The sequence below is a fragment of the Odontesthes bonariensis genome, chromosome 16 (genome assembly GCF_027942865.1).
Source record: "Odontesthes bonariensis isolate fOdoBon6 chromosome 16, fOdoBon6.hap1, whole genome shotgun sequence".
Taxonomy (NCBI): domain Eukaryota; kingdom Metazoa; phylum Chordata; class Actinopteri; order Atheriniformes; family Atherinopsidae; genus Odontesthes; species Odontesthes bonariensis.
The window spans coordinates 25750032-25764857 of NC_134521.1; the positions used below are offsets into that span (position 1 = coordinate 25750032).

Consider the following 14826-nt stretch of genomic DNA (forward strand, 5'->3'; position numbering starts at 1 on the left):
GAGCTTCAACATTTGACATCACATGTCAAATTATGACATTCCCACCCTGTGAAGTGCACCAAAAAGTGTTTTCCCACTTTCCTTAGAGTAAATGCCCTTTATTGTCCACAGAAACTGAAATGAGACTTTATCTGCTGCACCTGACTGAAGCAAAAAGCTATATTTGGAGCTGTTAAGAGCATATCAATATCAAAAGGTAAGTATTCAGGGAGGTGAAAAAAAGGGAAGTATTTCAGGGTCATAGGTCTTCAAATGGACCATTGTCAATAAGACACAGCACCCCTGATGCTTTGAGTGATGAACAAAAACTAACTCTCTAAAAAAAATCAACAGAGCAAATAGTTGTAGATTTGCAGCTGTAGTACTCGCCTATGTCTTCCAAAATCCAAATGGACAAACAAATATAATGCAAAAATAAAACCAAAATGTTTAAAAGTCTCTGCATCTGAGTAACACTTTCACACAATACAAATGTGTGCATACATTAAAAACTATAGGTGAAAGGCAAAAGATGACACAGAGGTGCACGTTCTGATAATGTGCCAGATAATTTGCGTCAGACTGCAACATGTTGCCTCTGAATGGTAATTTACCAGAGTTGGCCCTTTAAGTTTGTGTGAAATGAGACGAATTATCACAACAGAGAGAACCGTGATGAATGCACAAACAGGAGGGAGGGGGCGTAGTTGGTCTATATCCCTTCTTTCAAAATTCAAAGGCACTATTCGGGAGGAGTGATTTTTTTCCCCATAACCTGCACATCCCCCTCCTAAATTACCGTCATCCATCTCTCTCCGTTTAGCCCTACACATACTCACTCAATCACTCTCTCTCTCACACACACACACGCACACAAGCACGCGCACCTCACAACACTAACCTTTCCCATCACCTGCCCAGAGATAGAGCTGTCGGAAGGCAAGTCGGCTGTGTTTGCTATCTTTTTAAACGGCGTCACTGGTCACGCACTCGCACTGTTTTGGAGAAGCTGCCTACTGTTGCCCGAGAAGGAAAACTCTCCACTTTAGCAGAGCTAAAGCTTATTAAGACGCCGGAAGGAAGCTGAAGCAACGGCGGGCGCGCTTACTTTCCCTTCCCTCTCAGCTTCCCGTCACGGGTGTGCACGTCAAAACGACTAGCACGTGTTGGCGTTGCATGCCCTCACGTGCACGCGCGCGCACGGGCAAATCGAGTCACATGCAGCGGTGGCAACTGGCTTTAAGAAGTCGGGGGCGGAAGCTTGAAACGATACCCCACTTGCATTACAATGGCATTAATTATACTGAAGCAGCTGAGTGAGATCGTGGTGGAGGGATTTTTTTTTCCTTTTTCCTTTTTTCCCAAAAGATGCACATGCACCTGCAGCATCAGGTTAAGAGTCGAAATATTGAAATATAGTGCAAAAATGAAATATGGGGAAAAGAGTAGCTTGGGAGGTTTTCTCTTCTTCTTTTAGATAGATAGATAGATAGATAGATAGATAGATAGATAGATAGATAGATAGATAGACACCAGTGACGTCCCTTATAACTAATCACGCTCATGCATTACTTTAACCACGCGTGAGGAGGCAACATACACGCTCACAGAGGAAACGTTGCACTGCAGACCAGACTGACGTGACAACACTGTCAGCTCACACTGGCTGCTCTGATGAAAATAAACCCCCAGTCAAAATTGAGGGCGAAAAATGAGTTGTTCTACTGTCAAACGCATTCTATCAACAGCTGGGATTTATAGAAGGCTTATGCTGTTATAAATCACACTGATATGATGTAAAGTGCCTATAAGAATGTCCTCGTTGTCCGCGTCTGCCTTCTTCCATAGTAGTCCCTGGTGATTAAAATGTCCTCTGATTTGTAGTTTAACTTGAAATACGCAGATGACTACAGAAATATACGCCGCGTATCATAAGCCCCCCTTTTTTTTCCCTCCCTTGCAGATGCACGCAGCTCAGCGCTCATCGCCGTTTCGTGCTCAGTCTGGAGTGGCGCGGCTGTGGCAGCAGAAAATTTGGCTGTAAACAGAGATATTGTGCTGTTGCCTCGATGCGAAACGTGGGCTTTTAGGAGACGGTGAGTGACACGAGGAGGATATTTATCACAGAGAGAGGGTCTTTCGTCCTGTGCAAGCTGATGAGGGGACACGATTTTCTTAAAATTCTGAAGGTGTCTTTTCTCAGCTTGTGCGCGTGTATCCAAGCGGCAATCCATTTGTGTTCGGTTCTTTTTACCTCATCCTAAGTGCTTATTGTCTGTTTTATTACTGCTACCCTTGTCCATAAGATGCATTAACTGTCTTGGTTGGGAGAGGGTCTTTTGATAAATGAAACGACGTTGAATCGTATCTCTTTGGAAATCATCACGTAGGAGTCAGGGAGACAGACGGATAACGCGCGATGGGGGGAAAGCAAGGAAACCCAGTTGAAAATGTAAGAGGATTTTTATTTAGCAGCCACTGAAAAGAGATTACAGCGACAGCAGTGGAAGTTAAATTGTGCTGCATATAAAATGGGCGTGTTTGCCTTCATATTACGTTGACACAGCCTATTCTGAAATTAAATAGTCTGCGGCTGTCTGTTTGCCGTGCTCTTTATTTGAAAGGACGGTTGATGAGCTGAAACGTTTAGGCACAGAGACCAGGATTATTAGTTTGGGACAACGTTTCTGTTGCTGACAGACTGAGAGTTGAACTCACTACAGAACCAATGAACAGTGAGAGAGACCTGCGCATATCGTCAGCAGCCGCTTCTCCAGCCTCAAGCTAAAATTCGTCAGATCTGAGATCACAGAGGATTTTTCTCATTCAGTCCGGCTAGAAAAGGTATTCGCAAAAGTTGGGAATATAGTCAGTGGACACCCAATATACCAAGGCTCATCTGCTGTAAGTAATATTCTATCCTCGCCTTTTCATCGGGCTAAAGAAGGGGAAAGGGGAGTAACAGTCGGGTTTTGGAAGGGATGTTTTTTTTGTAACTGGACACCGCTAGAATTGAAGACGAGTTTTGAGGCGAAGGGAGAGTTTTGCCACCGAAATTAGGGCCGTTTAAGGTGAATTTTATGACAAGGAAGAGCCATTTGATGGTACCTGGTTTCAGCACCACGGACAGTGCTCCAAATCAAGCATCATCAACGCACATTTGCTTAATTACTCCGCCACTCACGGGTTGGATCATCTTGCATGTATTTGGACCAGCCTAGTAGGGATGTCAGTTGCATGCTAAATTTCTACCCCGTCTCAGTATATTCATATTTTCCTGGAAGAGGGTGACATTCTCCCAGAATAACTTAGAAAGTGTGCTTGTGCGGGATTTTCTCCCCCATTCGTTAATCTGCATCATCCTCGCTTTATTAAATCCTTGCCAGCCAAAGGATTTATTTTATTTTCGTGTCATTTTCACCGAGCATTGTATGCCAATCGACTCCCATCGGCGCACAGTACACCTTCAACACGAGCAAGTTTTATGGACATTTTCGTCTATATGGGGTTTGTGTTTCAGGAGAGCAACATTTTTTGCTCGTCTGCACAATTCTTGCGCTTTAAAAAAAAGTATTATTATGAAGCATCTTGCCCTCTCGTGGACACATTGATTACTCTTTTTATGATCGACTGTTAGAATTAGTATTGTAATATGCATGCCTAATAGCGCAGGGTGTTGCTTGCATACTTTGTGACCCAGCTGACATCATAGCTAAATGTTTGAGGAGGAAGCAAATGTTCTTATTTTAGGAGGGTTGGGGGGGAGCGCGCGGGGGGGTGGGGGGGTGATCTTGCGGTACAGCCGCTTCACATTGCAGGGTATTAGAAGGGGCTGTTCACAGGTGCTACGGGCTCTCAGAGGTGTGCTCGTGTGCTCGATGGTGTGTTTCCTTGTTATTTCTTCTTAATTGTTATGCGCTACAGATGGAGGCACGCCGTATGCGTATGTTTTGAGCGTCTATGATGAAAGTGGATTTCCACACACACTCATCTCTGATCATAGAAAGCGTTGAGCAATTGTTTTTTCGTCTCCTTTATTCTTAGCGATTGTCTCTGTCAATGTGACATGCCATTCAAAATGATAATATACGATGTAATGTCTTAGGGTTGAGTGTGTGAGTGGCATGCTTGGCCGAGCCATTTCACTTGAATCGTTTGCTGTAAGGGAATCTATGAGAGATATTCAGATTCGGGATAAAAACCCTAAACTACCTGTATAGGAACACAGTCAGCCTCTTTATCCATATTTGGTTGATACTTTGACATGATGAAATGTTAGAGATGATGGTGCAACACTGGTATGTGACATGAAAATTATGTTCATTTTCTCTTTCTTTAACCTCCAGCATTGAAAGGTCCATATTGCAACTATGTGTGGACGGAGCAGGGCGGCCTGTCTGTGTCTTTTGGCTTGCTTGCTTGTCACCAACAGCGTACTGGGCGGGAAAAGGTAAGAACAAACTTTGACTTAGGAATATATTTTTGCCTGGGTGTCACATTGGATCATTGGAGGATTATAAAGACATGAAAGTCTAGAAAGCACAGAAGCATCTCCCCATTGTTTATACGCCCTGATTGTGAAGCCTTGCACAGAGTCTGTAATGTCTAAATAACAGCCTATATGATCAAGCTGTTTCTGGAAAACTCTGGAAAAATTTTACATAGCAACACGAAGACTGCAGACTTGTTGCCAGTCAAATGGTTAGCTGGCTTGTATATATGTTTGTAAATGTGCAACTCAGCCAAAGAGACAGTCATTCACCTACCAGGCTGTTATTCTGTCTTCCTGCCTAGTGATTGGTTTATTGGGTTAGAATCTTACTGAACATGTTCACTGTGGTTGTAACTGGGGCATCCTCACAGGACACCTGCATACTTATAATTGCAGAGGTAATAAGACGTGCAACACAGGGAGAAGAGAAGAGCAGCCAAAATAGTCACTATCCACTTTACATTGGTGTTGACCCTTTTGTGGGCCAACATCTTTATTCACAGTTTTCAAACCAGGGCTGTGTACAGAGGATGTTCTGTGTTGCACTGGGATATTTGCAGTAGATGAGTGCATATGTGATTTTGACAGCGACCGCAGGGATAGTAGGGTCAATGTACAGACGCTTTTTCTCAGTGTCAACACTGAAGTGTTGGATGTCAGCTGCTCAGAGGGAGGCAAACAAGGAGAAAAATTAGAGAATTTGATTAGAGATGACAGAAGAAAGATTCACTGTCACGTGACTGCAACTGCATTAATTCCTGCATGATTCAAATACTGAGCAGCCATTCGTGTTCTGCATATTTCATATCTCTCCTTGGATGTATGTACATGCAAACTACTTAAACATTCATGAGAACAAATAAAACAATTCTGAAAGGACAATTCATCAGCTGTTCCAACTACAAAAGATAATTCAAGCTCTGGTTCTTGTGTGGTTTTTGTGGAGAATCCTGCAAAGTCTGTGGGGATCAGGTTTTTCCTCACAGCTGAATAATTCAGTAGAACTGTCACAGGCAGTTGACTTAAATAGTTATATCTTGAAATGGTCCAGCTTGCCTCGCACAGCAACTACACCACAAAAGAAACAAATCCATACTTTATTTCAGCAGTAACCATCCCACCCTCGACCATAAAATAAATTAACACTTGTCCTGCTTTAAATACACGACGCATCGCAGTACGTCATTATTGTAAATTGATTTGATATAACTCATTAATTATAGCTGTAGCTTTGGTTTGAGATGTAGAGGCTGCAAATGGAGGGTCTTACTTACTGGGCTTGATGAGCTGCACATAAAAGAAAATGTTAAAGCGCTGGACTGCTGCAGTGACAGTCCCTCGGTATCGTCACTGCAAACTGCAAAGCAATTATCACCCAAAGATTTACTGTATAATCCAGTGCCCTTTTTGAAGTCAAATATAGAAACACGTACGCACGCACACACCTTTGGGGATTTCAGCAAGACACAGTTATCAAGAGGACCAAGTGCTCTGCTACAGTATGTTGCCACCGAAAGAAATTGCCTTATAATTAGATATCCGGCTGACAGGAGAGTCAGAGAAGCAGGGAGAGTGAGATATGGAGAGAAATGGACAGAGACACAGGCAGTGTGAGTGCGAACGGCACTGTTGCTGTTCAGATGACCTGTAGATGGGGATGGTGTACAGTGTTTTAGAAAGAAGTAGCCCCTAGCTGATAAACATGTGGGTACTTCCACAGTACCTTTGTCTCTCCATTTTCTTTTCTTATCCTTGACATATATCTCAGATCTCCACCCAACATGCTTCCCATTTGTCCTTAAAATATGCTTATTGTTTAATATTGATATGCATCATAGGGTGTTGTTCATTCCTAGGGTGTAAAAATAACTTATTAGACATGTCAGTACCCTAAACCCCCATAAAAGATAAAGCGCCTTTCATTGATCCCTTTATTTTAATGGAAAAGTGCAATCCCACCATTATTATTAATAACTTGTAAGGATGAATCTTTTCATCCTTTTTAAAATTGATTAAAAAACTGTGGACAGTTGAAGGACCTGGCTTGCATTCTGTATTCATGGAAAATATATCAAGGGGATTGTAACCCTTTGGGCAGACTTAAAATAATGTTGGTGTCTCGCTCTGCTTTGGCAAATCCAAAAAGCCCGCATAAATGTTGGAAGTGGGGATATTACAAAGGAAGGGAGAAGGAAATTGTGTTTATTTCCATCTCAGTTGACATCCCATGAATGCAGTTTGCTGTCTGTTTTTATATGTAATTAGTTTCTCAGATATAAACAAGAAAGATGAATTATTGTTTTAAATTTGAGCGTTTCAAAGCAGTTGCCTCTAAAGCTGATTCAGACTAAAATTGGTTCTCGGTTTCTACCGTCTTAATTTTGGCTCTAGAGTTCTTTATTTTCTGTTCTTTTCTATTCTTTTATGCAAATCTGTGAGGGAAGTTTTTGGTTAATCCTCATTGTGAGATCTCATGTGCAGATATGTAAGATCCGCCTCATATTTTATTGTGAGTTATTTCACTCAGAACAGCAACAGAAAATGGTATCCACAACTATTCCAGCCTTGCTCTCCCACCTGGTTTATGCCTCTCCCCCTTTCTCTGTTATCTTCATTTTGTTTTCTCCCAACTATCTTCTCGTTAGAGCTTTAAGCCCCATGTTTCTCCAGATGCTCCTCTCCCTCCCGCTCATTCCTTTTCTCCCATTGCAGGTCCCTGCTAACTAATCTCGATGACCTCTCCCTCTCCTTGGAGCCGTTCAGCTAGCAGAGCTTGTGTTCAAACACTTGCTGTTTATTTTGCGTGCAATCAATCCAAATGCTACTGATGTGACAAATAGAAAGAGGATGATCTGTATCAGATATGTCATATCCTGCTTTTATACGACACTTCTCCATGTAATTAGCGGCTGTTTCCCCTGATTCGGGGTGTGTTGAAATATTTATGTATGGAGATGCAAACCCTGCTTTCACAATTAATGATTGTGAGTGTTTTTGGCATTGCTCTAAGCATTTTGTTTCATGTTGTTCAAAGAGCACATTCAGCAAGGCCTTTGTCGTCTAAAATACCATATTAAGGTATAAATAATATATTATGATTTCTCTATATCCACTCTTTGTTTCACTCGCTCCTCTCTACATTGAGCCGACATGCAGATTTGCGCGTGCCTGCACGTGTACTCTTTAAGCAGTCATACATACCAATGAATAAGATAATGCAAGCTAAAAAATGGGTCTTCTCCACAAGAACAGTAACAACAACAACAGTAAAAACATGGCCGAAATAAGAATTTTACTTTCCATTCCACCTCCACACAATGACTTGCTTATTCATCTCAATGTCATTTAAAATCTCATGGCCACACACTATGAATTGTAAATTAGCAGTGAAATTAGTCAGTGTTATACAGTTTTCTTGTTAGTGTTTTCACAGTGTGATTCATGATGCACCATGTGCTCTCCATGCTCTACATAGATTCCTTGCTATCTACATAGCTGAAATCATCTTTTATTTGTCTTTATTATGAACTATGATTCATATACAGAGTTTGTTGTTACTCTGCTGGCAATTTTGGATTTTAGCTGTGACTTGAAATCGTCTTCTTTGCTTTGCCAGCTCTGGGCAGAACGGCATGACAGATGAACAAAAAGATAACACTACAGTCTTCACCAAGATCTTAGACAGCCTTCTGGATGGCTATGACAATCGCCTCAGGCCAGGACTGGGAGGTCAGTAAACTCAAGTCATTGAATATCTTTTGTTCATTATGATGGCTCTTTGCACCATTTTTTTTCTAATTATGCAAATGTCACCCTAGAAGTATTTTCCTAACCACATGAAAACGCAGAATAATGTCCATATGACTGAAAATGATGGAAGTAGGCTTGCTTACAGTGTCACATTTTTGCAGGATCATTTAAAAAAAAGAAGAAGTGTAGACTCATTATTTACCTGCTGCTTTTGTCAAGTTGTTATAATATCGGGACTTGCAATATCACACAGTGACCGTCATTTTTCTGTGTGGGCTTTCATTCACTCTATTGTCAACTATCCATTGTTAGAGAGAGAAGCAGCATGGCAGGGAGACTGAGAGACAAAATCCTAGAAACGGAGAATAAGGGAAAAAGATAACAAGACAGACATAGAGAGTGAAAGAAAAAGGAGGAAAACTTTTAGAGTGAAAATTTGAGTGTGAAGGACACGGAGGATTGCGAGGTATGGTGCAGCAGGCGTCAAACAGACAGGCGAATGAAACCAGGGCTGCTCGAAGATCAGCAGCCGAAGGGAAGAAATAGTGGATTATGGTGGGTATCAATTATAAATCATGCTGTTACATTTCAGTTTGACAGTCACAAGGAAGGAACCCTTTAACACATTTAAACACATGTGCACACATACTCAAGTCCTCTTTGCCACCACCCCGTAATTAATCCCTAAACAGTGGTCCCATGTTGATTTTCAATATTACAGGGCAAGAGCGGCATGTTTTTTAGCAATACTCAAATTCATTAAGAGATTCAACCTGTGTCTTGGTAAGGGAGCTGACACTGAGACCAACGACACAGGAATGATTACCATTCGACACCTGAAATGGAGGATTATTTTTATGTTATTTTCTTTCTTCTGTGTGTGTGTGTGTGTGTGTGTGTGTGTGAGGGGGGGTCTAAGTGTTAAAAATATTGCTGCATAGATTGAATGGATCAGAGGCTATAGCCAGGTGGTCTTGTATTAACAAGTAGTTAGGTGCTAATGAATGCCACTGATAGTCACTCACTCTGGCAATTTCCTGCTTCAACAGAGCGTGTAACTGAAGTCAAGACTGACATTTTTGTGACTAGCATCGGACCAGTTTCGGACCATGACATGGTAAGACTCCTTTCGCCTCTGTAAATGTCACTCGTTTCGTCCACCCTCATACCTGTCTTCTCACTTCTCTGGATGCAGTGATCTCGAAACTGTAAAATATGTATTGATGATGATTCCTTAACTTGTTGTGTTTTAATAAAACTGTCACCTGTGAAATGTATTAATTCATATATTTCACAAAAGTCACGGTAAATACCGCCCTTACTCTTTGATAGGAGTGATGTGATTTGTCAAAAGCTCGGTGACACCAAACCCTGTTTATTTGTTGCAGAATATTGAAAAATAGCCTCAATTTGTTTGTCGTTTACAACCTTGGAGGGCAAGAATTAATGTAATTTTCAATTTTCAAAAAGTAACCCCATGCTGATTTGTTATTCAAGTAAATATAGATATCAGATTTCAGAGTGCAAATGAAAGAAAAAGGAGACGAATAAACAAAATTCTCAGATGGTGATTGGTTGGGCTTTCAAAAAGAACCAGATATATAAAGCGGATGTCACTTTTGCTCCTGAAACAAGTTACAATTGCTTCAGAATTGCTATCTATTATTTCTTGTAAACACGACCGTTATACAAGATGATTTTAAAGTGGGTGGGAATTAATGCAGCAAAATTTCAATAGCCAAAAAAATCTAAATATGAATTTTTGCCTTTTATGATTTCCTTAGTCCTCTTTAACATTCTCGAGTTAGCAAGAATGTTTCTGAATAAGTGATCTTTGCCCGCTGCACCAGAAACCAATTAATCTCATTCAAATGATTCACTCCTTTTTTATGCACATGAAGTGCGTCTACTCTATTTGACATAATCTCAGTTAATTGCAGTGGCTGACATGCAGGCCGGAACTATTTCACTGTTCTGTTAAGACCAGAAGGAAGAGCCAAAGAACATTTTCTCCATATGTAGCCTTTCCCTATCTTCCTCTATTACCTTGAAGCTCTGTTTCAGTTCACACTTATTATCTTACGAGAACCAAGCGGAAAGAGGGTGAAAGGAACAAAAAAAATGTGCTGTGATTTTTACAGGCTCTCTTTACTCTGGCCGGCAGTCATGTGGAACCATTAAAATCTCCTTTCAGCTATAGTCATTAGCTGGCCTGAAAATGAAATGTCCTCCTAATTTTACGTCCAGTGCTTCCTTTTTGTGTCCAGTGTAATTTAGATTACTGAGCAGAGACGTTTTCCCAAAGATAAATGCTAAAGTAATCATTTTTTGCACTTACCTAACAATGTAATACCAAAGGACTGTATATCAAATTATTCTCTATTTGCATATTGTAATTGAACTGGTCAGATGAAAATTATCTAAATAATTGACTGGAATGAATTTGAAAGGAAGTCACACATACACATTGTACAATAGAGAATGATGACTGGACAACAACTGAGGCATTCTTTTAGAAAAGATACCAGTCAGGAAGTCATGAACTTCCATCCACGAGATCCTCACGTTGTTTGCCAAAGCCTTTAACTTTAAGAGACAGTTACCAGCAGCAAAATGTGGCCAAGCGAGCCAATGTGAGAACACTAAAAAGGTCAAAAGGGAAAAGTGAGGTTGCATAACATCTTTTCCAAATCAGCAGCGGGTAAAGTCAGAAAGGAAAGTGCTACAGGACAGGAAACTTAGATGTTTGTTGACTTTTCTGTCTGGCTCTCCCACTTGTAGGAGTACACCATTGATGTCTTCTTCAGACAGAGCTGGAAGGATGAAAGATTAAAGTTCAAAGGCCCCATGGCCGTGTTGCGTCTCAACAATTTGATGGCCAGCAAGATCTGGACCCCCGACACTTTCTTTCACAATGGCAAGAAGTCAGTGGCCCACAACATGACAATGCCAAACAAGCTGCTGCGGATTACAGAGGAAGGCACACTACTGTACACCATGAGGTAGGCAGACATCATCTATTACATCTGTGCAATGAAAGATTTCAGGAAGAGTCGGAGACTTAATGGTTTAAAGTGTAAAACAAACAAAAATAGCATGTACATCATGAAGAGTAGTGACGGCCAATGGCGCAGCGAATCTGTATTACGAGTTAATAATGGGTGAATGGCATAACATTCACAAACTGAAGAAATCTTGGTCTTGCTGTTCTGATAGAAAGTGTTTTTTTTTTTTTTTTGCCTTTCTTGAATTGGTTTACTTGAGCATTAACAGTAATTGGAACAACTTTGCAACCATCTAACCTGGCAAATATTCAAATGACCCTGCTTACCAGCTTTTTCTGATATGATCTTGCAAACTCATCTGACCAGCATCTTTCTAGATGTGCTAAATATCCAAGATATTCCCTGGGATTAAAGTAAGCAAAGTATCCTGAAGAGCTCCTTTCATTGTCCTCTTGTGGTTGTCATTTTTTTTCTCTCAAGGTGAGTTTGAGTTTCTGGTCAGAACAACCATGTCTATTGAATTGCAACCATTAGCACCACAGCTGATACAACCCTCCTTTAAGACACTATGCAACCAAAGCAGTTTACGAAAATGCATCTGATTTACTTTTTCATTTTTGTGGCTTTTCAAAAGATCCCTTTATATTTGTTTCAGAGGTGAATGGAAACCTAGATAATGATGTGATTTGGTTGCCAAAAATAAAAGTTTGATGCATACATATTGAAACACCTTTTGAGACAAGACAAGACTTTTCAGTGTGTTCTGCTTTTACCTTGTTAAATCCTGAATGCATCAAACAATCCTCTTAAAATGTGTTACTGTGTGTATGGTTCCTTTTACACAAAGATGATTTACAACACTATTAAACTTTTATATTTATGCTTTTTATCAAATATCCTTTGGAAAGTGGTCAGCCACACACAGTTTTATCACAAACTGCTATGTTCCCATGGTCGTGTAAACCAGGAGCACTATTATAGCTGTTAAACATAAGTTATCACTTTGGAGATGCTACCTGACATTTGCGAGGAGCTGACCTGAGATTAGAACTACGTGTGGCACCTCAGCAGCCTTCAGCAGAAAAAGGGTAAAAAAAAATACCCTCATGACAGTACAGACCTTGATGTGTGCCGATGGCTGATGCTACTATGACATGTCTAGGAGAAGGATTGTTAAACATTTGTCTCAATGTGTTTACCAAGTGTGGGGGGGTAGAGCCCATATTGGTGTCACAAATGAATGAGATGAGGGATAGATGGGGGATTAGTGTGTCACGGGTGGCCTGGCATGCTGTTTTTCCGCCGAGCTGTAAGGAAACAGAAGCTTGCAGCTCGGGGAACTGGAACATTTCTGTTTGGGAAAAGAATCTGTGTACCCTCCACACTATTTCAAAAATGATCAAACCACATGTTCCTGATGTCCAACTGGCAGTACATTCTTCTACTTCTAGCTCCTGTCTTCTGGTTTCCATGATTTCTTTTATTGGTTTTTCCACATTCTTTGTGCCTATTGTTCTTGATCCTTCCACCTTACTTTCTAATTCAATGTTCACATCTATTTGTATCTTTCTAGGCTTACAGTGAGAGCAGAATGTCCCATGCATCTAGAAGACTTCCCTATGGATGCTCATGCCTGTCCACTGAAGTTTGGCAGCTGTAAGTAGCCTCAGTAGTGACGCAGTCTTCCATAAAAAATTTGGGAAAAAAAAAAAGATATGCTAATGAGCTTGCCACAAAGGCACACACATATCTTAGATGCTCTGAGACTTCTTCACCTAACTGCAAGAGTAAGGAAAGGCGGCATGGTAACAGCCCCACTCATTCAGCCCTGTCAGACCTTCCTAAACGCTGGCAGGCATGCAGCACGCACTACTTTCCGTAATATTGCCAGAGCATCACACCAGCTGCTCACAGCTGACAGCTGCAGCTACCCTGCATCATCCTTAAGAGGACATAACAAGAGATAGAATGATGGAGGTTAGGGATAAGAATAGAAAAGGAGAGGAAAACCGGAGAGGAAAAGTAATGGGCCTGGGGCTGGTTGTGGGGGTTTGGGTGGAAAGAGCAAAAAATACAGCAAGCATTAAGTCAACAGAGAAGAGAACGTCACGCTGCCTCCGTGCCAATCCTCAGACGGCTGCACAGCGTGAGTGAGAGGACCAAGCCTTAAACTGCTTTAAATTGAACTCACTCGCTAAATATTTTAGTGACGAGCTCTTGTCCTTATGCTGCAGTCTGCAGTTGAGCCATCCTTTCCTCTGCAGTGGTCGAGCCACGCTGCAGCTTTGACAGGTTGGGTGGCCAGAGGGAAGAAAAAACTGACTTGGCTGCTTTAAGGTCATGTTGTCCTGTTGAGATGCTGTTTGTTTATTTCCTTATAAGATTGGGATGACATGACGCAACATGGCATGATGTGACACAACATATTACCTAATATAATGTTTAAGAAGACCTAATAAGATATAGAAAAGATGTGATTAGATAATAAAAGGGAACAATATTAGATAAAACAGCAGAGATGAGGCATGCAGACACCACAATAGGGATAATGTGTTTAAATAGCAAATGAGTCTGACAGGAGGCACTGATATAAGAGCAGACTAGAAAAGGAGACTAGATGAGCCAAAATGTGATGAGGTAAGAGACAACAAGATGATTCAAGAAGAAAGCCTTAATTTAGTTTTTCTGGGTTTTTTCCTTTTTACTGGAATTTCTTACTGCTTAAGACAATTGATAACTTTTTACAACATTTCTTGTCAGATGCTTACACTAGAGCAGAAGTGGTGTACGTGTGGACCAGAGGGGCTGCTCAGTCTGTGGTGGTGGCAGAGGATGGCTCCAGGTTGAACCAGTATGATCTGATGGGGCAGAGTGTGGATTCTGGTGTAGTGCAGTCCAGCACAGGTACGTTTTAGCCCACATACATTATGCTGTACTACTTATCAATGCTTAAAAGAGAAATATAAGCCTTGTTCTTCCTTCATCACTGCACAATGACTGAAACAATTTGAGAACTGCTTCAGTTCATCAGCATCTTTCATGAATTTGTTGCTGTATAAATGACAGACCATGTCCCAGATTCTATATTTCCCTACTGGCCCCTATTTTTTCTCTCCCACCTTAGTTTGGTCAATTGATACTGGCAAAATTTGTCACGGCTTAAAATGGGTGGCCTGTTTGCCCACTGCTGGCATAGGCCAATGCTTTTGACAACCCCACTTCGTCACTCTATTCATGTAGATGCATTTATGCCAGAGCTTTAGGACATACCCAGATGTTTGTATCTTCCTTCACTCTGCTCTTACCTTTGGAACTTTACTGCAGCCACTTTGAACCACGTTTTTTATAAGAGCTGTATTTCAGTTAGGTCTTTAGCTTTGAATTGAATTATTTATTCTAATATTGCTCATTCATATTGAAGAGACATTCCAGACTCGGCCAACTGAGGATACCACCTTATCACCATGAAACCTTTAGGAATGACTAAAGATATTGATGTAAACTATCTCAAATTAAAATTTAGATTGAACACTTTAATGTTGTAACCCCAATTAGAGTTTGTTTGTGCATTTATAGTAACTCTTCCTGTATTCTATCTCG

The 14826-nt window shown here is 40.9% G+C and overlaps 1 protein-coding gene across 2 annotated transcripts in view; it reads left to right on the top strand.

Moving 5' to 3' along the window:
• Positions 1–1957: 1957 nt before the first annotated feature.
• gabra1 (gamma-aminobutyric acid type A receptor subunit alpha1) overlaps positions 1958–14826 on the top strand; it is a 28554-nt gene continuing 15685 nt past the window's right edge. The window contains exons 1-7 of one of the 2 annotated variants that reach the window (XM_075486700.1): positions 1958–2075; positions 4326–4429; positions 8088–8200; positions 9271–9338; positions 11003–11223; positions 12800–12882; positions 13987–14130. In XM_075486700.1, the coding sequence (XP_075342815.1) occupies positions 4350–4429; positions 8088–8200; positions 9271–9338; positions 11003–11223; positions 12800–12882; positions 13987–14130 (709 nt within the window). In that variant the 5' untranslated portion in view covers positions 1958–2075; positions 4326–4349. Of the gene's footprint in view, positions 2076–2100; positions 2884–4325; positions 4430–8087; positions 8201–9270; positions 9339–11002; positions 11224–12799; positions 12883–13986; positions 14131–14826 lie in introns of those variants that run through there. The other variant, XM_075486701.1, reaches the window with a different exon arrangement.